We start from the raw sequence: 27945 nt of genomic DNA on the forward strand, positions 1-27945 counted from the left end.
GCTGCAAATAATTGTGGTGGGTATTGGGTGCATGCAACTCAATTTGTCTTACATATTTGTTGGTAGGCCGGTAATAGAGTTGACAAAGCCATGGGAATTAAATCAAAGAATTAGAACAAAAAAAAAAAAAGTAATAATATGAGCCAGATTCCTCAATATTTGTTTGATCTGCCTCAGACGCATTAAGACGGTTTAAGTTTAGCCAGGAAATAATAGAGCTTTAATCATCTGTGCTTGAGCAATGCGGAGACTATCACTTTCGAATAATCAGGGTACGCATCCCTTGAGTAAAAAAAGACTTTGTTCTGAGATGAAGGAAGCCGACAGTTATGCGGGAATCTGTCCCCGAGATCATCAATAAGTGGAAATTATGGGCTGAATAATTCCAAAGTCTTCAAGAATATATTTTCAAGAAGAAGAGACGAGTGATGCTTCGGATTGTGTACAGGGGCCGTTCATTTCAAAGATTGTTTTTCATTTATTGCAGGAATGAATCACCTCAAACTTTGTACCTTCAAGGAAAAGGAAAAAACACCACTTTTTATAATAGCAAATTACATACGACGTACATTTTAAAACAATAATGAAACATATCTAGTTATACATTTTATTTTCTGCATCACATTTAGGGATCACTGTCGAGGTTAGTGTTGATAACCTCATTCTACACAAGTCTCAGTTAATTACAAAGCAACTGAACAAAAAATTAAAGGCACAACACATTGTGTATTCGCACTATTTTGTATCCTAAAAAGCATGACAATTACAACTCCCACCTTCGTTAATCATTCAAGCAAAGGAATTATGCAATTAGAAAAGTTATAATAAAAATAAGTAACTTTTCTTTTAATAGAACAATTCATGTGACATTTTTTAAATTAGTTTCATTTTATGACATTGAATAAAAGGTCAAGTTTCACGCAAAAATTTACAGTGGAACCAAAAAGAAAAAAAAATATTAATACCCAACATCCAAAAGACACAAAGAGGTAAAGAAATCTTTTTAAAATGTGGTAAATTTCACAGACAGGAAATCGCTGATTTCTTGCTAGTATTTCACACATATACATTAAGTTAAAAAATATCCTCCAATTTCAGGAACAGCTCCGGTGTTTGCCCAGTTCACTCCCTGGCTTTGCGTCTTCCTCGTTTCAACTATTACTTTGTGCGTGTAATATCTATTCATCAGATGCGCGAGTGAGGAGCAGTGTGCGGGAAACATAGCGGTAAAGTGCAGCATATGTGAACTGTTTGAGTGTGAACAGAAGGGGCAGCTGCCGTTTTGTTGTGTGGCGCGCTGCCCATGGCTCACTGCAGGGAAACCTCCAAACAGGCCGCGTTCAAAAGGAGACGTTTCCCTGCTCCCTGCTGGGCTGTCCTGTCCAACTCCATTATAGTGTTCCTCGTCTTTGTTCAGTAACTAAGTGCTCCCTGCTTGATTGTTAAAATTCCCTTTTTTTCTCCTCACAAACGCCTCCAGGAAAATGTGTTGTCTTTTGTCAATTTGTCGGTCATCAAAACACTTGCCAGTCTGGAGCAAGCGTATGTCAAAAACCAAAAGTAGTGTGCAACAGCCATTATCTGAAGTGTATATTTAACCAAAAAAAAGGAGGCGGATGATTATCAAAGCCCCAAAAAATATCCCTTGATATTGTCAGTTATCAAAATGCACTAATCAGACAAAGATTTGTAGTAGTCATCGAGTTCAATATTCAGATTCATAACCAACATATCTGACACACTGTGCATCTATCGTATCGAGCAGTCGAACACTGCAGTTTCAGTGATGCTTTGCAAATCATCTTTAACATACATTTAAAAATATGACAAGTTATTTTAAGCTATTTTGGGATCACAGCCAACAGTTCATCAGTAACCAGAGACATGTCCAGGCCTTCATGTTGGCTCCTCCATGTTTTTGCGGGTGCACAAATGGGACGCTCCACAGCATAAACCTGAGCTCGGTCAGAGAGGAATGACGAAGAGAGAGAGAGTACACGTTCCCGTTAGGACGAGCCAGATTCCATGGTGGACAGGATCCGCACCACTTCGGCTCTTTGGGTCGGGGAGATGTGCTGAGTCATGTGAACGATTGAATCCATGGCGACTTCAGGATTGGCTTGGACAAGGCTGAGAGGGAAGGAAAGGTATTCATTTCATATGAAGATTTCACACAAGAACTGAGACCGTAAGTAACACCTACAATATTTGGGAAGTGGTTTGTCCTCTCAAAAATGTACATTGTGGAGTAAATCTAATCAAATCGAAATACTACTACTAGTTACTACTACTTTTATATACACACATTGTCTAAACTAGTACTCTTTAAATTGGGAGACACTTGCCTTGCAATTAGAGTTCCAGGATGGCTACATTTGCTGTAGTAGTAGTAGTAGTTCAAGTTGTGGCAGTATTAGTAGTAGTAGTGTTAGTAGAAGTAGTGTTAGTAGAAGTAGTACAAAAAGAATTTCTGAAATTACAGAAGCCTTTACTAAGTCATAGCGTTGTCCTGAAGTAAAGTTGGAGAATATAAATTTGCAATATACAATTATATACAGTATTTTTCAACCTACACTTTTCAACCTACACAGTGGTAAAAATCTGCTAAATCACCTGCGGATCTGTTTGAGAATGTGATCTCGGCGGATGTATTTGATGTTCTCATCGATGACAGAGCGGGCGCCCTCTTCTTCAGCCAGCTGTTTCTCCAGCCAGATCACCACCTCCTCGTTGTTGTCCCATAGATACGCCTATGAATGTACCAGAGGAAAATAAATATCATATACAGAAGATATTGTTATTACAGATTTTGACATAGAACACTCTGAAACAATTGTATATTTCAATTCCACAAAATATCAAACACCTTTAAATCATTATTATCATATTATTTAGCATGACATCAATTTCCCTTCATAAAACTTGTTAAAACTTCAAAACCACATGATGACACAACACCAACGTCTGATATCATTCTGTTTGTTTTTCAAGTTAACATCATCCACACCATGGAGATGGACCTATGCAGTTCAGTGGCCTTGTGGACAGGGCCTTACGGTAGAATTAGTATTCATGAGTACTGGCATCTCTGATCCCAAACAAAGCGCGGCTTGAGGGCTTAGCAAAGATTTGGGGGCGGAGGGTTTAATGGGCTCTTGGCTTTTTTATGAACAGTCCTGCTTGAGGTCCACGAGAACATTTAATGCCCTTATTAATCATTTTTAATCTGTTTGCATTTAATTAAGAAACAGCGTGTTGCTCTCCTATCAGCACGTGCCAGGGCTGTGATTAATTGTGGCTTAAGACAGCGGCTCCTGATTGGGGTAATGTATGAGTTAACAAGAAGGCCAGTTCTGAGGAGACGTGGAAATGGCGGCCGCCGTGTGTCAACCCTGTGGCTGCTCCACTGAGCCTCAGATGGAGCCTGAAGGAACTGGGAATTTCTCTGAGGGATGTTTGTTTCATTTACCTACACTTATCACATCATCTGGACTTAATCCAGATGCTTTCATAGGGATGTGCGCCTGAGCTGAGGCTTTGAAGATAAATCAGTTCAAGAAACTCAAGGAATGTTTTGCTGGTATTACAAAAATGTCCTTTAAGTATTTTGCTTGGGATTTTAAACCGGTTTTCCGTTTACAAGTTTTGCCAGTCTTTGTGTTACATGTGGACATTGTAAAGATCAACACAAGTATCATACACGAGAAATAGTACATACCTTCACAGCCCCCTCAGCCTCCACAAACCAGCGGCGCAGCATGGCCTGGATTTGACCGTCCGTCAGCTCTGTGTTGGCCGCTTGGATCTTTCTCTTCACTGTGTCCTCCAGCAAAAGCCGGCGCAGACGCCAATAGAAGAACTGACGTGAGGTCTTCCATTCAAGTATATCCTGAAGATGACAAGCATATGCTTATTTGTTCATTTTCTGACGATGTGGGGTACACATCTCTTAAGCGTACGCACACCCACACACACGCAAAAATAGAAGCATTTGAATATAGACAATACATATGCATATCTCTGCAGTGCACTCAGGACAAACTGTGTGGAAATCTTCTCACATCTTTAGCCACACATCACAATTTTAGTGTGTTCTCTAAATCTTTCATGTTACTATGTCTAATTCAAATGTAAAGCCATTAGCGAGCATGCATTTAAAACACTCTTTACAGTTCATCCTGACTGCCATCCATCTGGTGGTGTGAGTGTGTTTGTGTGTGAAAGATGGTGGTGGGACATGGGCTTGCCTGAGGCGCCTCTGTGGTTGCTAAGGTGACTGACCAGGGTCATCAGAAGATAATTATGAGGACGAATGTCACAGCCCGCTGAGACAAAACATTATTCACCGCGCAGGTGCAGTCGCTGCTAGACTAATGCTGCCCCGTGGCTTTTTAGGACACTCACATGTCGCACCACTATTCTACCATTGTATGCGGTCAAGAGACTTTAAATCCCAACGTAGAAAAGATGTACATGTCACAGTAAAACCTAACCGAGGTAGTGCAAACAAGTTTCATATTGAAATAAATGATATATTCTCACCGTAATAACACCTTTTTCTTGCATGCGGCCAGGAGTATCATGAAGGTCTGCAAACTGCACTGCCACTTGGTGATAGATGGGCAATAGGAACTCCTCACGCTCTTTCAACTTGGTCTCAAGTTCTTTACGATCGGGAGGGCTCAGTTCTGGAGTTCCTAAAAAAAAATGAAAAAAAAGATTACATTTATGTTGTACTGTACTACTGTATATTCTTACTTGCTTGATTTTGATGTTGCTTTAAAACTAGTCTTTTCCTTCCCTCAGTTGTTTTCACCCCTAAACGTGCAGTTCTTATCTTAGTCTCATTCTTGATTACTGTGATCTCTACTACATCACTACAAAAAACCATTATATTTAGCTGTGCAGCCCTGAATTAGCTCCTGTTAGCTCTATTTTGTTTGTTGCAGAGACCCCCTCGGCAGCTGTCACTATAGACTGATTTCTATCAATTCCAGTCAGTAAACCCTCCAAACTCCTGAAACGGTGCTGGTGCAGAGTTCCATGGAGCCCGAAGGAAAATCAATACGCTGTACAGAAGAGATGTGATTGATCCGAGCACCCTGTGATTGACACTTGTCCCGAGGGAACACAGTCACGATGATACAATCAGCCATACACAACAGTAGCACACATGCGCCCACTTGATATATGGCAGCGTCTTAAGGCAAAAAGGGCAGGAGACAACACTGGAGATGAGACACCGCAGAGATACTTGTAAAGAGCTATAATTACAAATTGAGTGGAGGGCTCACCTAGTCGTTCAGCCAGGCTCATATAAATGGGGTCTACTCGTCTCATGGTCTTCACAAGATCTTTTCTCCTAAACTTGATCTCCACAGTTCCCTCAGGCTCCAACACTCCTCCACTGGGAACAATAAAACAAACATAATTTAATTATGTGAATTAATACCTGCACACTTGACAAGTCATTCAAATCTGCAAGATATTAAAAATGTTACTTTCCATAGATGGAATTATGTTCTAAATCACTTTTTAGTGATAATTTTCAATTACTTTTCAGAAAGTAATTGAAGCACACTCACCGACTGTCCTTGTCAGCATACATCTCCATGTGCCGAGGGTTGATGGTTGGGTCAATGACTACCCATGAGCCCCCCCTCAGCTCTGCCTGTGGAGGGATATACACCAGCACCGGCTGCACGTACTCTCGGAGTCCATCCACAATGTAAGCGCCGAATTTCAGCACTTGGTCGTACATGTCTAAAGAAAATGTGTCGAGTGATATTTAGGGTTTTAGTTTTATCTTTGGTATACAGAATCATCATTGTAATAAACAAGATAACCATAAAATCAAAAATTCCATTAAAACCATTTGGTAAAAAAGACAAAAATGGCAAAATCCGGATAAATGTACCTTTCATTCCTCCAGAAAAGCCCCTCCAGTTAGCAAATACTATCAGCGGTAGGCCTTCCCTGTTAAAGTCCTTGATGGCCTGGGCTGTTTTAAATGCAGAATCCGGGAACCACACTTGTCCAGCCTGCTGAATGATCTAAACACAAGAAAAAAAATCAGCATCCGTTTAAATCAGCGCATAAATGTCTACAAACATTATTCACAGAGTTTAGGTCCTATACTACTGCTTACCTTGGCCTCGGAGTCCAAGTTGGCTGGATCAGCAGGAATGGACAACTCCACAGATCTAGTTTCAACTGCTACCACTCCAGTTGGTATCCCCCCTAGTCTGTAGAGAAAGAAATCTTATGTTTCATATCTTCATATCTTAAAAATATTGTAATAATTTGAATGTACCTTGCTCGGCCCACCACAACACTCTGAGCCCATGGTTGCATGATTTCCATAAAAGAGCCATGATCAAAAAAGCCGCTTTGCCAGGAGCCCTTTGGTGCTTTACAAAACAAAGGAAAGTAAATATAAATTAATAAATAAATAAATACAATGAAATATTGGTTTGTATTGCATTACTTTAAAACTGTACACTTTCCCTTTCCAATGTGTAACCCGGCAGCCACCATGATGGATGACTGTGAAGGGGCTTGGCTCAGCTCTTTTTCTGCTTGCACACTCCGACAAACACGGCCCGCCTTTGAGGTTACCATTCAATTAAGCCATTTTACTCATCTCTACTGGAAATGTTGACTAGCTTCCCATGTGGTCCTAAAGCTCACTCTTATCTGTAATTACGCAGATTAAGATATAGCTGAACTTAAGCTGGAATGTTGGAGTGCTAGTGTTTTCATTCGGTAAATTGTTCTTTTTTTTCTCCCCTCTTCCACCCCAAGAATGTGGACCGCCGCCGAGATACCTACTCTGGCTAGGACGCCCTGCCAACATCCAACGAGGGTCATAAGGAGCTTTGGTAGGCACAAAATCCACTGGCCGATCTACAGGGTCTTTGGCAGCGATGACTGGTACTGGGCTCGTTTTACACTGCAATAAAAGCACAATATTAGTTTGGCAATAACACTTCAAATGCATTTAAATTAATTAAAAAAAATCGTACCATGGGCATATAGGACAACCACTGCAGAAGTGTGAAAACTCCCTCAAAGTCGTCACATACTGTACTGTGAGTCACACCATTATTATGCATGATCTGAATCCCACCGAGCTGGTTGTTGGACGTGTACACTTCCCTGCCGAGCACCTGCAGACAAACAAACGTTAAAATCACAGAAACAAACGTATAGGATATCGACCGCTTTTACGAGTGCATTTTTGTTTGGTTTGTTTCCACCAGGGTTCATTGGGAGTTCAATCGTGGCTTTGTATAGATGGTTCAGTGTTGCTAGGCCTCTGGTCAGAAAAGCAGTAATCTAAGGCACGCCATGTTTCTTCTCACTGCGTCAATACAGACAATCAGTGGTTTGAACCCGCTCCATCCTCGATAACCACAAGCATCTCTGGCCGTCAACAATGGATTTATACACGTTTCAATTCAACCGGCTCAACTTACTCTAAATAATACGATTTAACTTTTAACTATGGTACAGAAATATCTCACGGTGCCGATTTAGATTTTTTTGACATAAAACGTATAGAATTGTTGTGCCCGAATAGCTGCTCCTGTGCCAACCTCTGTCCATAAAACTTTCCCACCCTATTTTCATAAGAACAGGTGGCAATACCCCGACACGCTCGCCATAAAAATCAGACAGGAGCTCAATCCCCAGCTTCTGCTCTCACCTTTCCAGCCATCATTTACTTTCTTTATTACCATTAATGGTTATGTATCTGGCTGCAAATCTAGGGCGCTCTCCTAAAGCTGTCAAGAAAGCCAGCGGCCCCAAGAAACATTGCAGTCACCTTGACATACACAAAATCCTTCGTGCCTCTGGCCATTGGCAGCCTTCATTAGGATTCCACAGCAGAGAGCTGGGTAAAAAAAAAAATCGGACATGGCTAGGGGGCTGAAAGGGGGCACTAACTGTAGGTAACTCACTGGGGTATTTGTACTCATAGTTACTACCCAGTCGACATGAAAATAGGAGATTTTTTTTACCAGCTAATGTAATGAGGAGCTCCGGGTGGCAGCCGCTCAGTTGTTCATTAAGTGTAAGTTAATAGCATTGGACTCTGAAAATGACCTTTGAATAAATATTTATTTCAGCTTAAATTAGAGCTGAATTTGGATAAACTGATAATACTGCAATTTGTTATGTTACTATTTTCATTAATTCAACAAATAGATAGATTTAGGCAAATATGCTCATGTAAGATAAATAATTTCTATCAATTTATAAATTTTACTATATTTTATATAATAATAAAATCAAATAATTTTATTTGAAATTCACAAATTGTTACAGTTATTTACAGTATATATATATATATATATATATATATATATATATATATATATATCACATATTACATTTATTATCATGTAACAATACCCTTTTATTCTTTATCGGTAACAATAATTGTTTCTATTGCATATTTTTTGCTTTTCCACTCGGAGCAGGATACTTCATAATAGTACCGTAGTCATTTAACTGCAAATAGGATTAATTGTTCCCTAGTTTTAATCCCGTTCCCCGTAAACATCATTTGTGGACACTTGTCAGTATCCGTTAGTGTAGCTAACCAGTCAACCATTGGTGCAACACAAAAACAATGGGGTTCCGTCAAATAGGCATGTCATCATTGAGCTATCTGCATGATTTTTTCCATCTCGCAATATGTCATCTAATTTGGAATAAATTTGTTGACGCTGACAAGGAGTGGGAATGGAGAGCGTAGTGGAGCGTGGCGGAGGAATACAGTACAGAAACAGGCAGACACAAAACAATCTGCCTAAGCAAAACTTCTCATTTTGATTAAAAACAAATGATATGGATGTCCTGCACTGTAGCCCCTGGCATGTCATTCCATTTCTATGTAAATACAACTTCATGCTCTGCTTTCAATTATTTCTCTATAAGTGGCAGTGGGGTGTGGGGGGAGTGCAGTAGACCACAACAAGGCATACTTTGGATTATAGTACATCCATTCATTCATGTAAGAATTCTACCAGTATACAAAAACGCACATCTTCCCTTCTTGCATAGTAATCTAGCAATTGTTAATTTATTTCAGAGGGCAGATGCGTAAAAAACAATGGATAGCAGTAATACGGTTACCAGTAATGTAGTATGGTGGTACTACGGCTGAAGCTGTACTGTTTGTTGATGATGAGGATAGAATTAGAAGCGAGGAAGAGAATAGAAGAGAACTAGGAGATAAAGTAAGAACTTGTAGCATTTAAAGCAGATTTACTCTCAAGGGGAAGCTATCCTTTATTTGAGTTTTGGGAACAGGGCTACTTATGTGAATTTACACGCATGTCTTATATATTCTTTTACCTTATTGAGTGCACCGGCTCCGGTTAGGATAATATGCGAATTGTCCACTTGAATAGTTCTCTGTCCGAGCCTCACCAGATAGGCCCCAATCCCTATGGCCCGACATGTGACCTATAAAACAAGAAAACAATAATCATAATAAAGAAAGTGGCTACACTGGAATCAGATTAAGCCTGTAGAGGGGTGCACTGCTTGGGTGACTGCAGTCTTACCAGGTTCAAAGTAATGACCTCTTCATAAGCCAGAGACGACTCTCCAGCAATCATCCCCGAGCCTTTGAGATTCTCCACACCCAGACCCTCATCCTTCCCAATTATGTCGGTGATCTTGTACCTGCATAACAATGCATTTTCAGTCATACACATGAATATTCATCTGTGGACAGCGCATTCTAATACACCGTTATAACCGTAGCACTGAACACGGCATACCTGGATTCTCCCTTGTCTTCCACGTGTTCACAGTGCACCGAGTTTAGGGCGGAGACCTTTTTGTAATCTTGTGGTGTTAGGTATAGATACTTGAAACCCTGCAGAAGAATTTCAAATAAGATCGCTTCGATGTGTAAAGTTTGAATGGAATAACATAATTTGGTCATAATGTTAAGTCTGTGTATGAAGTATTAAGAGACACATGTAAAACCACAAGTGGCCAAATATGAGTGCAGCTAACCTTATATGGGTCATCGGGGTCTTGCCAGGCCACATGGAACATGTGCCGTATCTCCTCTGCCAGGCCAATCCGAGCTCCACTGTTGGCAGCGATGTAGATGCGAGGGATATTACTCTCCCGTGCCATTTCTGACGCTCTCAGAAACAACATGTCCTCCTGGGGTCCGAAAGAGCCGATCTTGTGTGTGATATCGTTACTTATAACAATAATCTCACGGCCCGCAGGGTACTCCGGAGTACGCAGGGTCATCCTCCAGGCCACCATTCCAATCTGAAGAAATAGGACAAATATATATAATGGAGACATTATGACAACAAATACCATACTTAAAACGTTCCATGCTTAATTAAAATACTGATCACATTTACAGATAGAAGTCTCCACACAAATTAAAAAGATAATTCATTAATATGATGATTTATTTCTATTTATTTGTGCGATTTATGAGGACTCTCTAACTAAAATTAAATATACATTTCACTCTATGAGCTGAGCAACAACAGTGGAACTAAAGCCTTTCGGATGCAACAGAAAGAGAGCCATCTACAGAGGAAAAGGAAAACTGCACTTAATAAAAAGATAACGAGTGACAATGGGGCTGTACCTGACAAAGTTGAAATAATTGACCTAATGATGTCGAGGCTGAATGACTAACCTCGTTGCCTCCTGGTAGTCTGTTCATCTGCACCAGTTGATCTTGTGGATCCAGCACTAGCTCCGTGAATGTCAACATCTCGGATGGTAGCGGGGGTTTGGGTAAATGGGCAAAAGTTTGAGTTAGGTGCCACAACTTTTTCAAAGACTGGGGGAAAAAAAGACAGAGAAAATACATATTGTCATAACATTATAGTTCTTCAGATAATACAATAAATACCTACCTGTCTGAACATTTCAGGGAAATCATAGACGTAGGTGGTGCCCAGAGACTGTGCCTGGAACCTCTTGGACTGCAGCAGATCTTTGGTCACGTACGGCGTGTTGATGAGCATCCCATGCAGAGGACCTTGTTTATCTCCATAGGCTTGGAACATAATCTAGATGAACAAGAAATGTAAGCATTACTTTAAACAATTAGAGTCTTGGAATTCCCCAGATGTTGAAAATTATGTTAAGGAGAATCGTTACACACGACAGATTACAAAATGATATACAACAACAGAACAGAAAATTAAAATAACTTAAAAAAGCCAAATGCCAAGGTGTAAATCCAAATTTTTATTACTGTGTTATGCTATTTGTACCCTAAGAATTGAGAAGTAACAAAAATGATTTGATGGTCCTGATGATGGATGGGCTTATCTCAGCTGGTTATAAACAATTACTTTGTTAACTAAACTTCATACATACGTACATTTTCTACCCGCGAATATACAAAAATTAACAATGTAATGTGCCCCACCTGACCGTCTTTAGGCCCCACCTGTCCTCCCGTCCTAGAGTCAGTGACCTCCTTATACAGGCTGATGTCCAGGTAATAGCCCGATTCATTGGTCAGAAACAGGCGAATGGGGATCTGTTTTCCAGTTGGCGTCAAACGGATGTTGATTTTCAGCTCGGCTTGAAGGACACGCAGCTTCCACAGTCGACTGCCATATCGCATCACCATGGAGCGGACCGACTCTTCGATCTGGATACAGAGACGTGTAGAAAAGTGTATGAAAATCAACATGCACCGATCAGGTAATGTTAGGACAACAGACAGCGCTATTAACGCAAATGATTCATCCCTTACTTGTGGCACCAGTGTCTACAATTTGATGATAAGAGAAAGAAAAATGGGCCAGCTTTAGGATTTGAGCACAAAGGAAGAATTGTGATGGGTTAAAACAGTAAAAAAATGTACACAACTACCGGTGCTGCTCCTCCTTCAGTGGATAATATGTGTAAAAAGTGATGCATTGGTGATGAAATAGCAATAGGACATTATGTTATAACTGATCATGGCATGAAACACACTAACCTTTGAGGGGTCCATGATGACAGTGGGCACAAAATTGAGGAAGATATGGTTGCAGTCTGTTCGTACGGTTGTGTTGTTAAAAGCTACTTCAAGTTCATCCATGGCTTCAAGTAGCAGCCGCTCCGCTTCATTGTGGAGATACTCAAAAGAGGCCTCCTAATGAGAAACAAGAGGGTGAAAAACAGTTCAAGCGTTTATATTTCACCTGACCCCTTCGGTTTGACTAACCTTTGTGACCAAATCGGAATGCCGGATAATGGCTCGCACAAAGAAGCGGTAATCGGTCACCTCTATGCCCACTTCTACACGGGCTGCGCCAAGGTACAAATGCATCTTATGGTTGGCACACGGGATAGCGGTCAGTGCAAAATTACGCATGCGATTTAGCTCCAACTGGAAGGCAAGAGCTGGCTCCAAATGACGATAGATTCTGTCCTCTTCAAACTGAAAAAAAGGGAAAATTTTAGAAAACATAATATCAAAATCTTGTTTCTGCTGCTTTAAGATTATGAAATAATCTGGTCGAGGACTCGAAATATGCCCCTGAGCTTGTATTAAGTAAATGAAATCATGGCAAATCTTTATCTGGGAAAGCTGCTAATGGGTGTCATTTCTCTTAAATGGGAGACATAATTACAGAGTTCATTATTTTAATGAGTTTCTATGGTGTCAGTGCAGGAAACTATCAGGGGTAACGGAGGGGAAGAACAGTTAGTGGCACTGATAACAATGAAATTCAACAGCCGGGGGGCGTAAAAAAGTTTGGAATTGAAAGCTAAATTCTGATTAGCCCGCAGTTCCTATATTATTCATTATTCAGGTTTTATAAAAAGAACAATTTGACATCTTAGCATTATCATCTATCATGGTTTATAACTTAAAACAACAAATAAACGTGGAAAAGGGCAAAATAACTAATAAACTATCAATAACGCTTAAAATGATCACTGAACATTTAAGAACTTTTGAGTGCTGAAATGATCAAACTAACTCTGGTGAATTTAAATTTCAGGAGTATCTCTGAATTTCCACCAGATGTTTTGAGATTTCAGGAGAAACAGACAAAATATGCTCGACAAAGATAAGCAACAAAACCAAAAACAACAACTGGTATGATGAGGAAACAACATTGAACCATGGTTATGCTAAAATATTTTGCATGGTAAGATTACCTTGTCTCTGGAACGGAATGTGAAGAACTTTGGGAATTCTCTCTGAATGAATGAAAAAGAACATTTCAAATACAGGTTTTATTTACTACACAATTTATACCGTACATTTTTACAAGCAGATCAAGAACGTCAAGTATTAGAAATGTGGGATTTGACACTATTCTACAAGGAAAAATGATAAAAAATGTCTTTCGAGGTATGGAGCAGTCTTTTGCAATTTACGTGTTCACTAAAATCAAGGTGTATTCATTCAGACATTTATAATGATAGCAACAGCGTCACATGTTGCACTACTGAATTAAACATGTCTTTTAAGAGCTATTTGATTGCGAGTCTGTGAGGAGTGATTGCCAACCATCCTCATCCACTCAAATCTCTCTGACACCAAAGGAAGATCTAGTGCACAAGACTGCTTCAAACTAAAGCTGTGATTCAACAACTTGATCATTGCAATGTATGGATGGAAAAAACAGTTGGGGAGAGCAGAAATAGAACTAAAAGTCAGACAATATAGTGGGATTGACATCGGGTTAACATGATTAGCTCTTACTGAGAACTCTGGTCCCACCAAAGAGGGAAATCAAAGGCTTTTGTCAAGATGGTGGCAACAGGACAAGGGCAGTTATCAAAGTCTGATCCTGGTCTAAATTACCTGCCATTATCATTTTCATTTCAATGTAAGTGGGTGTTTTGTGGATAAGAACTTGGGAAGATAAAATGAGGTCCTGTGTGCTCAAAAGAAATGCAAAGATTGTGGGTTCCATTTCAGCCATTCACAATTAATATGATCTAAAGCATTTTGACTTTTTATTTTACTGTAATGAGGAAACATGTTGTGGCTATAATAATAAACTCATAATTCTAATTTTATTCCCTACTTACATGAAATCTTTGGTCCACCTCACAGTAGATTTGCTTCCTGAAATCCTGTCCACAAAAGTGTGCCAAAAGCGAGGCATGCAGAAAGAGATACAGAGACAACGAGCAATTAAGCAAAATTTAAAATCACACGATACAAGTACTGTTTTCACAGCATTGAGATGTGTTATGAATTAGTAAATTCAACAAGATTTCTGGATAGACATTTTGACATGCGGCTGCCATGATGACATGCAAGACAATAGTGAAGGGAAAAAAAGGAATTAAAACATAAGAAGGCTTACTTTCTGTGCAACAAGGAACGTCAGTCTGCGGATGCCATGTTCAAACAGCAAGGATTTCTAAATCAAAGACAAATATTGTTGAAATGTTTACAGTTAAATACTATTCAATATTTGTGAAATATAGTACCTTAGAATGAGTGAACTCCCGGAACATAGCTGCCAGACCATCATCGTCAATGTCACTGTCCGTCTTTATGGCAACATTCAGAATGTGGACTGGCTCATCTTGAATGCTCTGAAAATAAATACATTTTAAATACACTTGAAATGATAAAGGAAATTAAAAGTAAGTTAAAATTTGTCCCATAGAAGGAAATTTGTAAAAGTGTATTACAAACCTAAACATTTGGGACACAAATATATTGTACCAATCAACATCTTGGGTCATACATGATGTGACTGAGGGATTTCATATTTTATTTAAATAAGAGGACCTTTTGATTAATCTTCTTTTAAATGATCTCTTTACCTTGATGTCCTCTTCACCATACAGCACTGGATTACCTCCCTCTGGAAATGTTGGACTTGGTGGCGGAGAGTCAGAAAAGCAGCTCAACACATCTGTAATGTTCCTGATAGAGATTTAATTTTACTTTAGTTTTTTGGACTATGCATAAAAAGCAACATATTAAGCTGTACAGATATTCTTTTTACTTGGTGAACTCCTGGAAACTGCGGAAAGACACCATGGCTCCCATTCGTTGACATGGAGGAGTAAAGGATGAGTCCAGCAGAACATCACTGACACTGGCCACGTGTACCATACCGTAGTGGTTTAGATTGGACGAGAACGACATCCTATGAAATGATTGAAAAAGGCAGTTGAACTACTACAGTAAACATGACTAGCTGAAAAAGACTGCAAAAGATTTTTCAAGAACCTCAGAGCAGTTTTGAATCCACAGGTTTGCATATGAGCTATTTATTTTCTGCACTGAACAATAGGGATTCTTGAACTGAGTGAGCTTCGGATGTCCGCCGTTAATAGTGAGTGAATAAGTAGTATGAAACAATGTAGTTTGTTAGTGATACACACCATAAAGAGACAATACACCGGCTCTTCAGAAAATATACCCAGACAATAGTTCATTTCTTGTGTTTATAGCCCCAATCATGGAGATGTCCCAGAGCAATTTGTTAAAACCTTTGGTCATCAAACCTTTGGTCATCAAACCTTTGCATAGAATCGGAAACTGAGCCATCACTCGTCTCAGAATTCCCATCCTTAGTCTTATTATTCTGTTCATTTAAGTCCTGTGTTCTAGATTCCTCCATCCTCAACTCCAAGGCTCTTACAAAATCCCGGACCGGAACGGAAGGTTTCCTGGTAGGGCATTGACACCATTCTAGTCAGATTCCTGAGTATTCATCCACTTTATCGCATTCTCAACGGTGCACACACACGCACACGCACACACACACGTGCACACACACACACGTACACACACACGTACACACACACGTACACACACGCGCACACACATGCTGCAATCATTGACTCGTTAAGACTCGTTAAGAATGATGTAGAAAAATTGGTAATATCACAGTTTGGCATGTTCAAAATCAATGTTTTGGCCATGCATTCTCGCTAACTAGCCTCAATTTACAAGTAAAAAGAATAGTACAATACCTGTTTAGAGTGGGGATGTTCCCTCTGCAATCAAACAACATCAGTTACTACGTGGTTAGTAGCAGGCAACGAAAAGGAGACAGTTTGAACAAATGTGTGTTATTTGTGTATGACAGGGCTATTCAATTATATTTTGTGTGCGAGCAGATTTATTGGAGGGCCATTGTCTGGGGGCCGGACAACAAAACTGCACTGCAATAAAAAATAAAACAACATTGCTCCGTCACATAAAAACAGGACTAATGTAGAACTGAGCAAAGACCAACCCAGTGTCAATCAAAAATCAGACTTGAACTAGAGTAGATCATAGCAGCAGATTTAGAACTAGACCTAGTCCTGAACCAAGACTAAACATTATTATAGGTCACATCAGGCTTAAGCAACATATTGAACAGGACAAGACCACAGTATCTGAACCAGGACGTTAAGGTCTTAAATATAAATAGCATTACAACATCTGATTCAGTTGACGTTTAAAGCATTGTGTAGTGGTACTGAACAACTGCGCTAACATACTGCATTATGGACAGACGCAGCTTACCAAGTAATGTGGTATGTCCCATGACCCATTTTACCACGATGGGCCGGACCATTTTGTTTAGAGGTGCCAATTGAATAGCCCTGGTGTATGTGCTACATTACTACGGTAAGTGTGTTTGCAGATGTTATAAGTGAATGAATGTACTGTAAACACACATTTTTCTTTTGGGTTGTTCCCTTCAAACATGCATAAGAGCATGACACAACCTCATGCTGTTATTAGTTCACAGAAGAGAAATGCAAGTGTTAATTCACGTTAACACCAAAATGAACATGCATTCACACGAGTTACAGGTGCGTATTTTAAACCACTAATACTGCAAATAACATCATGAAAAGAAAAAAACTATCACGAGGACAAAGCAAAAAGGCACAGCTAGAGCGCAGCAAAATTCTAAACAAACACATCTCAATCACTCATTAGGTTACGCAAAAGTGTAAGAATTATTCAATCATACATGTAAAATCCATATTCAACTGGACACTCCTTCGTCTTTAATTTAACTATTTAGGTCTCTGTAAAAAGGAGATTTCATTTCAGGCAATTCACAAAAAACAACCAAAAACAATAAGCAAAAGCATTGCATACCTAAAAGACAATTTGCAACAAAGTATAACTATTTATTAAACTATGGAACTTGTAGCATTAATTTATTTTAAATACTGGTAATACAAAGGGTAGATGTTTGATTATTAGCATTTATTTTAAAAATGTATACCTACACTAAAATAAAGAACAATTGCAGTTTATATTTGTGTACTTATCCATGTTGACAATTGATAAAATTAGTGTGTTGGTGCTGAAGAGTGATTTGTGATACCTGTTTGGGTGAGAGGTGGGGAGCATGAACTGGAACTCTACTATACATGTGTTATCTTTCAGCTGTCTGTGCTGGACACTGTTGAGCTCGTAGGCAATATAGGCTCTTCGCACGTAAACCTGGCATGTGAAAAATGTGTTGTATTCATTTAGATGAATGAACAAAACCACAAGAAGTGACTAAACGATGTACTTTTGTCTCACCTCTAGAGCAGCCATCCTTACCACCTGATTACTGTGGTAGAAAAAGTTAGGCAGAACGTCAAAGATGGAGGTCTCTGACAAGATCAATTTCTGAAAAGATAAAGACTTGTTAAATCGTGAACACTTTCAAATAGAATAAACAATTCAACTTTTGTACCTGAAGGTTCTCGATGCAGAACTGGTGCCCATACATGTCGATGGCAGACAGGAAAATGGACTCCACTTGGTTGTGTCGGAGCTCATATGAGGGTAGATGTGAAGCTATGAGTACCTGTAACGTAACAAAGATTACTACTAGTTTAATTTGAATGTTTTACTGACACCTGGTGGCTAAATGTGGAAACGCTATACTAAAGCAATTACGATTTGCCATTTTAATCTCAAATAAATAATTCAATAATGGATGGCTAGTCGAACCTGGCGAGCCCGTAGTGCCACTTTGGCATTGGTGGTTTTGCTAAGTTGTGTAAGTTCAGTCAATATAGTCCACAGCTCATCTGTCAATGTGGGATCACGGCCACACAACTGGTCCTATAAATAGAGCAGAAAGACATTTTATTTTAACTCTAGCTTAAAAAGAAACTGAATAAACAGTAACAACTAAAAAAAGATTATTGGCCATGTTATGAGCATAACAAATAAAGCACTTACTATGAGCATAGTGACCAGCAGGTTCTTTTTGGTGACTTGTGCGTGAGAGAAGATGTAGTTCAGCACATTCGCCATGTCACCTTTGTTTTCCTCCCGCAGAGCAAACACACACTTGTCATAGTGCCCTGTTAGAATGTCAAAAAAACACATTTAATATTGGCGGTTTCTGTAATAGCAATATATTGAGAAACAGCTCCCTCAAGTGGTTACAAAGTTACTGTGCAATAGAATTAATTCTGTCAAGTAAAAAAATATACCGTTTTGAAACTGGATTTCTACTTTTAAATATTGTCTGAGCAAATCCATCACCACGGCCTTCATATGACCTCGGATTCCACTGCGATACCTGTTTGCCACAGAATACAGAAAAGATTGTTTTTGTTCATCTTTGTCTGTAAATTCACAAAGACTTCATTTAAATGCATCTAAAAAAAAACCTTAAGATACTAACTTTTGAACCAACTGGACAATGCTCTGGGTGTTCATGAAGAAGACTTCCCTCTCAGATTTTTTGCTGAGGGTGGCAGCATGGCTGTCAAGGATATTTGCGATCTGAAATGGGCAGAGATAAAAGAAAAATAAATAAATAAATATTTTACGATGAATGATTGGTGTTTTTGGCAAACAAATGCCGTCGCACCTGTTGACTGGGGAACTGACAGAGCACAGAGGTAATGTTGCTGGCATACTGCGCCATTTCCTTTTTGATGGCCTTCTCCACAGCAGGAGGGATGCGCCCTGACACACTGGTCATGATGTCCTGGAGCTCCAACAATGGCAACGATGGATCACGCATTGTTTTCATCAGCCGTTCAACCCACTCTTTCAACTAGACAGTACATGACAAAAGGAGTCAATTTTGAAGCACTTACAGTAATTACATTGTACAAGAGTGTTAAAAGTTTACCTTGGCACCAAAGAAAGGCTCAGGAAGACAAAAGCCACTCATTATGTGAACCAGGTGATCCAGCGTGTTGTGGAAGACTCTGTGGAGCTTTTCTCCTCTTAAAGCTACAGCCTGGATCAAAGGTAACACCCCGGTGTACAGCTCGGCCTATGACATAAATACAATGTAAAGCAGGTGCAACATTGCTCTATCGAATACTAAAAACCAAGTGCAAATGTTCCACAAATTTAAGCCGTTTAAGATATATACTTTTGGTTCTATGTTTTATAATTTGATACTATTCTGTATTAACATTAGTAATAACACTACATATCATAGAGTAACCGGTTTACATATTATCAAAAAGTAAAAACGGTGTAAATGATTGTAGTCCATCCGTGCTTGGAATAATGCAGAAGTAAATGAGTAGCATCACCTGTTGAACTCTGCTGGGGTCATCCAGCTGGAGTTTGGCAATGACACAGCCAGGCTCCAGTGCTGCTCCAGCCCTTTTTACATAGTGTATACAACCAGACTCAGAAGCAGTAAGGGTCATCACCATCTTCATAACCTAAAATTCCAAAATATACTTGTTTTAATTGTTCAGGGTGGCTTTACCACATTGAAAATACTCGAGTATGTTCTCAGAGGCTATGCACTGGAGCGGTTGTGGATCTAGTGCAAATTGTTATTGTCTCCTTAGGGCAGACATTTCATGAATGCAGAGTGATGGTGGTGGTCGGAGGGGCCCATACTCAGGCAGCTTTGGCTACAGTAGAAACTTGACACCGCTGAGAACGATGTGATTATATAATGTAAAGCGTTTTGGGTGTTTTGAAAGGTGTTATATATATCCAATGCATTATTACATTATTAATATTATACGTTTCATCATATCAGATTTTATCATGCATTTTTATAGTGGTCTTTATTTTGTTTACATTGTGTAAATGTATTTCCCATTTGATGTCCTGACCGCACACATTTTTCTTACCATAGAAATAACATTGCAGGGATTCCTACCTCTATTTCTGCATAGCACTGCCCAGAGAAAACATGGCCACCATCTTCTACAGTGTATTGTATGAGTTTTCCAGCTGAAGGAGATCGCAGCAGTGAAGGATCATTCTCTTTCTCAAAAACACAAGTTTTGTTTCCGATTGTAATTCGATACCTGGAAAAAATAAAATGAAAAATGAAAACATGAATGCTGTGAACAACTGTGTTTTAAATTCTGATTTACCTATCCACTTCTTCTTTCAGGTAGGTGGTATAGCTACTGCCATCATAGGACAACAGCAGCCCTCCATCACTGAGCCTATGAACATCCACCTCAACGCAAGAGTTGTTCATGATCACCACATAGGAGTTTGGAGACTGCCGCGTCACTGTCAGGACGTATTTAATGCCCTCATAGATCAATTCTACGTCCACAGTGTTGAGCAGCGTGTGGGCAGGCAACACTTGACCCCTAGTGAAAAATGAGAGGTAATAGTCTAAGTTTCACATTTCTGTTTGAGATAAAAGTAAAATGTTTTTACCTTTCAAGTGAATGCAAAAAGTTGGACACACTATTTCTCAGGTTTACATCTGCCACATGGAGAGCCCCACTCACAATTCCAAGCATGGTGTCTGGTCGTTCTGCCTGCACCATAACATAATGTTCATTTACTGCCCATTAAGTTTCAGATGAAAGTCTTTTTACTACAATGTTGATAATGATGCAAATGTTTTAATGAAGGGTTGTAATGGTATTAAATAAATGTAAATTATATCAATTGTGTGGAGTTTTCCATGTTGTGCTGTTTCAGACATGTTTCTGGCATCTACTTCAAGAGTGATTATTTTTCATAAATCAAAAACAAATCATAATACTTTAACACATTCTGTACTAGATGCCGTTTGTACTAGATAATTGTGCAGCTCTGAATACCTGCATCTTCTCTGAAATGAGACGGTCGAGCCAGCCGGTGTCAATACTGTTCTGTTGAAAACTTTCCGTCTCTAGTAACTTGATGAGATATTCTACTGTTGTCCTGAAGTCTCCTCTAATGGACAACTCCTTTAGCGCCACCACCATGTTACTGGGAAAATAAATAAATAAAAGATGGTAGACTGTGACACTTCACACAAAATAATTACAAAAAGCAGAGACAATCTGTCAAAGGATATTTAAATGTAAAAGTACTAACGAGATGGCCTCTTCACGATTCTCTCCCCATGAGAAACAGTGTCCGAACTGGGAATCGGCAAACTCATGCAGCCCACCAGCAGCTGCCACACTAAAGTAGCCCCATACGTTTTTGTTACTGCGAAAATTGAGCTCCTGTACTGTCCCAGAGCTAGGCTTGAATCCCTTTAATAAAAAAAAAGCAGATAGTTATTGGAGAATAGTCTTTAAATATATGCCGAAAACTGCACAAGAAAATGTATCTAATGTCATGAGGCAAGGATTACCTCATCTGGGTTTTCACTGGTGATGCGTGCAGCAATGACATGGCCCCGAGGTGAGGGAGCAGTGGAAAGACCCTCAAAGTCAATAAGACAGTCTCCCCATGGATGGACCCCATAGAGCATTCGAATGTCTTTCATTCGGTGAAGAGGAATGCCCATGGCAATCTGAAAGAGGGAAAGTTTAGAAATATGGCAACATGAAATCTGAGTGCTATGCTTCTCTTTTCTTCTACTGTTAGATTAAAACATTTACTAATTTTCTATTCTTTGGATGTCTCTTCTCCTTTTATATTTATTTTCACTTATTTTGTGCTCTCCAGTCTTGTTTTATGTTTTATGAATGAATAAGAATGAAAATAAGAATTAGAAGAAGAAGAAGAATGCGGTAATAAGAATAAGAAGAACACAAATTCAGTTTGTTTGTTCTAATTTGTATTTTAATTCTATCAGCTTTTGCAGTAATAAAGCATGTGATAAGTGATCAGTGATAATGAGCAGCAGAAATAAAAAAAATAAAAATGTTTGTTTAGACATCTGAAATCTGCTAATGTGAGCACATTTAGTATATCCAGCAAAAGGATTTTCTCGTTGTTCCCGGGCACAGTGCCCTTCAACGTTCCTGTCACTGACCTACATACACACAATCCCAAACATTGCAGAACAGATCACATGACCAGCTGCTGGAAAAACTCAGAATCTATAGCAGTGCATCTACTCCTTCTATTGTTGGTTACCATGGAGACAAGGGGACAAGCCGCTTTGGAGTAGGGGCACTGAAGCGCGCTAACTGTGCTATGCTACCGGATAGCGACATTAGCTCCATACAAAACACTGACCTGAAGTTGGGCGGCAGGCAGATTGACATCAGCCACCATCTCGGTACAGGGATGTTCCACCTGAAGACGAGGGTTGAGCTCCAGGAAGTAAAAGCTGCCGTCCTGACTATAGAGATACTCAACTGTACCCGCACTCACATATCCCACCATTTTAGCCAGCGTTACTGCACACTAGAAAGTACAAATGTGTTCAGCATACTCAAAAAGCTTTAAGCACCCACAGAATACGAGAGTCTCCTACCTTTTCCATATCTTCAAAGATATCTGACGTTGCGATAGTAGCTGGAGCTTCTTCTATAATTTTTTGGTGCCGGCGCTGAACTGAACAGTCTCTACCAAACAGAGAAATTGCATTTCCGTATTGATCTGCGAGGATCTGGACTTCCAAATGCCGGGCGTGTTTAGCGAGCTGCATGATAAATATAGGGGACCCAGGAACTTCGGCTTGTACCTGGAAAAATAATCAATGTTGTGGTTAATTCTCTAGACTAAACATAGCCTAAAATATGATGTGACATTACCAACCTGTCTGAAGAGATTTGGGAAATCATCTGCTGTGTTGACTTTACGAATGCCTTTTCCTCCACCTCCTTCTGAGGCTTTGATCATCACAGGGTAGCCAATTTTATCTGCAGCCTGACATTGAAAAATATTGATGATTAACAATTCAACTTGATAAGATCAATACCACTGATCTGTTAAGTAGCAGAAATAAGCCTTCTGCACACTAGAGGAATTTTAAACCAGCTTTGCCTCATCACAACTTCGGGGAGGCAAGGCGAGGCCCAAGCAGGGATTCTCAGAGATTATTTGTCCTGTCCATTCTAACATGTTACCTGAAAAACTACAAAAGCCAATCAGAGCAGCCATACAGCGCCAGGCTCCACTGCAGAGTGACGGTTCTTAAAATGTAGAAAATATTGGACCAAACCAACACTGGGTTCATGCAGGCAACAATACGTTAGTGTAAAGGCCCTTAGCCTCCAATGAATATAGTGCCCTCCTGTGGCCTTTAAAAGCATTTAATCCACATCTGGTGCATAATTTTGTTTTATTTTCTCTCTAAATAAGAGCACATATGAAAAGGAGACGGACACTCGTATCCTTGGGTATTTGTTTTCAATACACAGGTTTGATCATCGAGCGCAAGACAAATATTCGTAGCAAAATGTCCTCAGGTATGATAAATATTTTATGTCATAAAAAATATGTGAATATTTGGGTGACAATCAACTGCTGGGCCCTTGCCATGGAAACACACTTCTGTGTCCTGCACTTTTTTTGACAGATCGCAGAAGATTTTAAAATCCTCTAGTGAGTAGCCGATTTTATTAGTGTTGCAATTTCTAATGCAAACCCCACCTTTAGTCCATCCTCTACATCCTGAATGCAGCCAAGTTCATACAGATCATGTGGGACATTGATGAGCTTTTTCTTTTGACAGTTCTCAGACCACTCCACAGTGAGACCTAATAAAAGGTAACAGCATTAGTCTGGACTTGCAAAAACAATACTGTATTGTTTGACAAACAATTGCTTACCTGCCCCGCTCCAGGGAAGTGTTGGGATACCAGCAGTCTGAGCTACTATGGAAGAAGCTATTTTGTCTCCTAGAGCCCACATTGCCTGACTTGGAGGGCCTGAAAAAGATAAATGCGTATAACCTTTCTGCTAGGGACAAAAATAATGTGCACATTTTAAATTACCTAGAAAAACAATTCCATTCTTAGAAAGCAAATCTGGAAGTTTGGGATTTTCTGAGGCATGACCCCATCCAGCCCATACAGCCTGTATTGGAAAGATAGTACCACACTTTAAATAATAACCTCGGTATCCACTGCATAATGCTTACAGACAAACAATACAGTACCTGAACAGGTATCCGCTTCGCAATGTCTAGAATGAGTTCAACATTGGCATAGTTATTGTTGTTGGTTCCTCCGGGCACTGGTACATAATGATCTGCCATTTTGATATACTCTGTATATGACAAAAATATTAGATAAATGATTATTCTAATAGTTTTAAAGCAATGGACATTTGAGTAGCTTGGTTAAGACTTTTCACCTGCATTAGCTTTGAGGTCCTCTGGGGTCACCATCACCACAAAACGAATTGCTCTTTCATTACGGAACATTTCATAGGCCCAGCGACGAATTGACCTCATGCACTTGACGGCTGCAATCCCATTATTGGCAATAAGAACCTGATGAGGCATTTTTACATAAATTATTTTGATTCAAAATATTTAACAGATCTATGAAACTTACCGTAGTTAAAGTTGTATTATTAAAAAAACACACCTTTTCTATAACTTTGTTGCCACCAAAGCGAGTGACAAATTCAGCCGGAGAAGCCACAGTGAAATCCCTTTGTAGATCAATGCGTCTGCGATCTCTGCCTTGTTTCACCAGATGTAAGCCTGACATGCTCGGCCTGTTTTCCGCAATACAAAGAATGCTAACACTTAATTTAGTTATAGCATTATTATATTAAAATGATGGCTATTTAACTGAGAAGTGATTAAAACAAAAACATACTTTTAAAAATAAAAACATAAATAGATCCTTGTCGAATTCCAAAAATAGTCTTCACTTTCCAATTGTATTCCTAGTATTTTGAGTAGTGTGAAATCAATTAAATTGAACAGACCTACAATGTTTTAGTACTGTACTTTCATGCTTAGGCATGTGTTAGCACTTGAATCATGCTCCTCCTCTATGGGAACCACAAAGGGGGTGGATGTTCCGTGCTCTTGTAGGAAGGTTGGAAGGTGTGTCAGGCAAAGGGGTTTCATGGCTGGCTGGGCAGGATGGTCTGACACTGACATCACTTTGGCATCACTTGACCTAACTAGATCCTAGGCTTCAAGTAAGGCCCCTATGAAGTAAGAATATTACAGAAGTGGAGTAGTTTGTAGACAAATCTGTCTGGAATATCCAGTTTTTAAAGTCGTATACACTTCACTTACAGCAAGTCTGACTGCATAGCTTCTTAAAAACTGGACAAGCAGGAGTACCCCTTGGTATGTTGACAGATAACGATAAAGGACAAATGTACAACAATACACTATCATTATCACCTATAACGAAGACTTTTTAGGTACATTGTTTCATGTAACAAAACACTGTGAGAACAATGACATACACAGACATTTACGGCAAAGGATAATCTTTATGTATTATCTATGCAATTTGTATGTTTGAAAAATACAGTGCTTCTGACCTTAAATTCTGCAGGTCCACTTGTTCAAAGCCCAACTCATTAGTGCTGTCCGAGCTCCCAGATGATGGCGAACTGGGGGGAGCATCCTTGTCATCCAGCAGCATATCAACCTTTCCCTCATCCTCAGAGTTTTCCTCCGACACTGACCCCACAATGAACTGGGAGTTCAGAGTGGCCACTGCAGGGTTCTTCTTGGCCGCTCTGTTCGGCTGTGCCATGGCCGGACGACACGAGCAGGCCGCAATAACTGGTAAGGAAAAGAACATTATGACTGGTAGTGATACAGATGAGGTGATAAAAGAGTCCAAATGCCAGGGTAATGGGGACATTAGATTTGGACAGAGATGCTGTTTGATCTTAATATTGCAACAGTCAGTTGCATAAGTATACTGATAGAACATAAAATATTGCATCATATTAAAAGGCCATCAAACCTGAAGACACTGTACAGCACTTTACATGTGGTACGTTACATCACATTACAGCAAGACTTTAACCTATTTTGTCTATAAAAAGATGAATAGTGTGAAACCTACTCTTGACAATGACCCATCCAAACACATAGTACTAGTAATTTATCTTGCTCACATCCCAAATTGAATACAAGATAACCACTTTAACAAACTAAAGCATGCACATATCTAAGGACGCAAAGACAACACAGACAAGAGTATACACTTTATTTTCAGACTTCCTATAAGTGATCTGTTCTTCTGTATCTACCTCTGTATCTACCTGCGTTGCACCAATGGAATTTCCCCATGTGGGACAATAAAGGAATATCTTATGTTATCTTATAAGCAGTAAAATACAGATGGGCCAAGGAAATGACCCCTGCAAAGCTCTAATGCAAACTGTGGCATTTGTGCACTTTCTTTGGGCACGTTATGCATTTGCAGCCCGGGGTGACACAGGAGGCACACCTTCAAACCATGTCTGCTTGTGGGACCAGAAAAACAAGAAGCACAGCACTGCAGCGAGACGCACAACAAATGCACACATCTATTAATAAAATGTACCGAGACTGCTCTATCAAAGACGCGTTTCCCCTTGACTGTATAGCATGTCCTGACAGACAAGACACAAGCTAGTTTGAGTTCAGTGACGACACATAAGCTTCAGATTAGAGTACGCTAGGTGTTAGCCATGTAACAGCTACAGACACTAGCTAATATATAATAATGCTACAGTAATGACAGAAACAGAGCTCGTGCCGGAGCCTGCAGCCCCTACGCCACAAACACAGTCATCTCGAGGGGGACAACATGTAAACCATGACTCACCGGTGGAGATGAGCCGACAAGTAATCCTGAAAAGTAGTTGTTTCACGTATCAGAAAGGTGAACGGTGTCTATATGGCATCCCCAGAACCAGCGAGGAGGAGAAAGCCCCTCACGGTGAGCTCACATTTAAATGAACAGACAGCTCAAACAGCAGAGTGGTGTGATGTGATGATGCGAGCGGGGTTACTGCTGGTCATCGGCCTGTGAACCACACTTCCGCTGGAGCAGGCAGAACATGGCACTGAACGTAAACACATATTATTTCCTTTGAATATAACAATAAAAAAGCAAGACAACGAACTCGTGAAATAAATGCCACAGCAAAAAAAATATGATCGTATTCAAAATTGTTCACGAAGAAGTGGTACTTTGAAGCGACTCATCCGCAGACAGCCAATCACGCTTGAGTATCGCCAATGGGTCGCGCCAGGATTGGTTTAGACAGAGGCGCGATGCGGAAAAGGAGGGACTTGCGCGTGCGAAGCATGGATGTATTATCGTGCGAAGTTTGAGTTTAGATGGTAACTATGTTATCAAGGTGAAATGTGTAAAATAAAGAAATTAACATCAGGCAGCTTCATTTTCACATGTAGCCGTATTTTGCTTATTTGTTGGATTAATTTAGTTTAGTTTAGCTGTTAAAATGTAACCTTTATACAGATGATCCAGTAGATGACGCCATTTAGCTCCAGGTAAAGTGTTGCAGTTTTTTTGGGCACCAAATTCCTTTTTAATTCAGGATTTATTCAGTATTAATGCTGACATGACATACATAGTTACAAACAAAAATAATAACATGTCTAAAATTTCTAGGAAGTGTAATCAGCATCTTTAAATAATATGATATGTGTATACGTGAACAGTTATAATTCAATAACATTTTCACAACATGTGAAACATGACAAAGCATAGCACATGTGATGCATGTCTGCACTCAAAAGGCAGTGTGGCTATGGCAAACATTTTACATGAACAAAATTCAAAGCCACAATTGTAATATTACAACATATGCTCAGTGCACAGTATGTGGTATTTATCACAATTTCCCCCCTCAAATTGATTAACCACAGTTTTTTCTTTCTT

At 39.6% G+C, this 27945-nt stretch overlaps 2 protein-coding genes across 9 annotated transcripts in view; one reads left to right on the plus strand and one right to left on the minus strand.

Annotated features, from left to right (window-relative positions):
- LOC140360974 (seizure protein 6 homolog) overlaps window positions 1-27945 on the plus strand; it is a 195942-nt gene that overhangs the window by 127199 nt on the left and 40798 nt on the right. The window lies entirely within an intron of this gene.
- acaca (acetyl-CoA carboxylase alpha) lies at window positions 1156-27006 on the minus strand. Of its 8 annotated transcripts, none has more exons than XM_072446500.1 (55): window positions 26863-27006; window positions 25580-25826; window positions 24658-24790; window positions 24422-24560; window positions 24225-24334; window positions 24061-24142; window positions 23896-23994; window positions 23717-23823; window positions 22880-22990; window positions 22596-22805; window positions 22355-22525; window positions 21522-21683; window positions 21257-21420; window positions 20998-21148; window positions 20606-20709; window positions 20308-20535; window positions 20088-20238; window positions 19501-19635; window positions 19086-19232; window positions 18819-19007; window positions 18630-18730; window positions 18436-18524; window positions 18179-18303; window positions 17945-18058; window positions 17685-17798; window positions 17528-17617; window positions 17325-17443; window positions 15964-15987; window positions 15508-15657; window positions 14988-15131; window positions 14803-14905; window positions 14461-14568; window positions 14334-14390; window positions 14053-14097; window positions 13171-13212; window positions 12227-12442; window positions 11999-12154; window positions 11459-11665; window positions 10917-11072; window positions 10694-10840; window positions 10039-10308; window positions 9798-9895; window positions 9579-9699; window positions 9367-9477; window positions 7026-7169; window positions 6832-6952; window positions 6314-6410; window positions 6149-6245; window positions 5918-6053; window positions 5586-5763; window positions 5295-5407; window positions 4543-4697; window positions 3719-3889; window positions 2614-2750; window positions 1156-2130 (listed from the first exon to the last, which is right to left on the minus strand). In XM_072446500.1, the coding sequence occupies exons 2-55, from the start codon at window positions 25795-25797 to the stop codon at window positions 2007-2009; spliced, it is 7191 nt and encodes a 2396-aa protein (XP_072302601.1). In that variant the 5' UTR covers window positions 25798-25826; window positions 26863-27006; the 3' UTR covers window positions 1156-2006. The 8 variants fall into 8 exon arrangements, with proteins under 8 accessions (XP_072302601.1, XP_072302600.1, XP_072302606.1 ...); XM_072446499.1 differs by having other exon boundaries at window positions 11438-11665; XM_072446505.1 differs by lacking the exon at window positions 15508-15657.

Source organism: Eucyclogobius newberryi, unplaced genomic scaffold (genome assembly GCF_026437365.1).
Source record: "Eucyclogobius newberryi isolate DKJ021-1_F unplaced genomic scaffold, fEucNew1.0.hap1 SCAF_15, whole genome shotgun sequence".
Taxonomy (NCBI): Eukaryota; Metazoa; Chordata; class Actinopteri; order Gobiiformes; family Gobiidae; genus Eucyclogobius; species Eucyclogobius newberryi.

Coding starts and splice junctions, on each gene's coding strand:
- acaca (XM_072446499.1), bottom strand. CDS start 25,797: ATGGCACAGCCGAACAGAGCGGCCAAGAAGAACCCTGCAGTGGCCACT. Junction 21,149..21,256: donor AATCGTGAAGAGGCCATCTC/GTTAGTACTTTT, acceptor TTATTTTCCCAG/TAACATGGTGGTGGCGCTAA. Junction 18,525..18,629: donor ATTGTCCAGTTGGTTCAAAA/GTTAGTATCTTA, acceptor TGTGGCAAACAG/GTATCGCAGTGGAATCCGAG.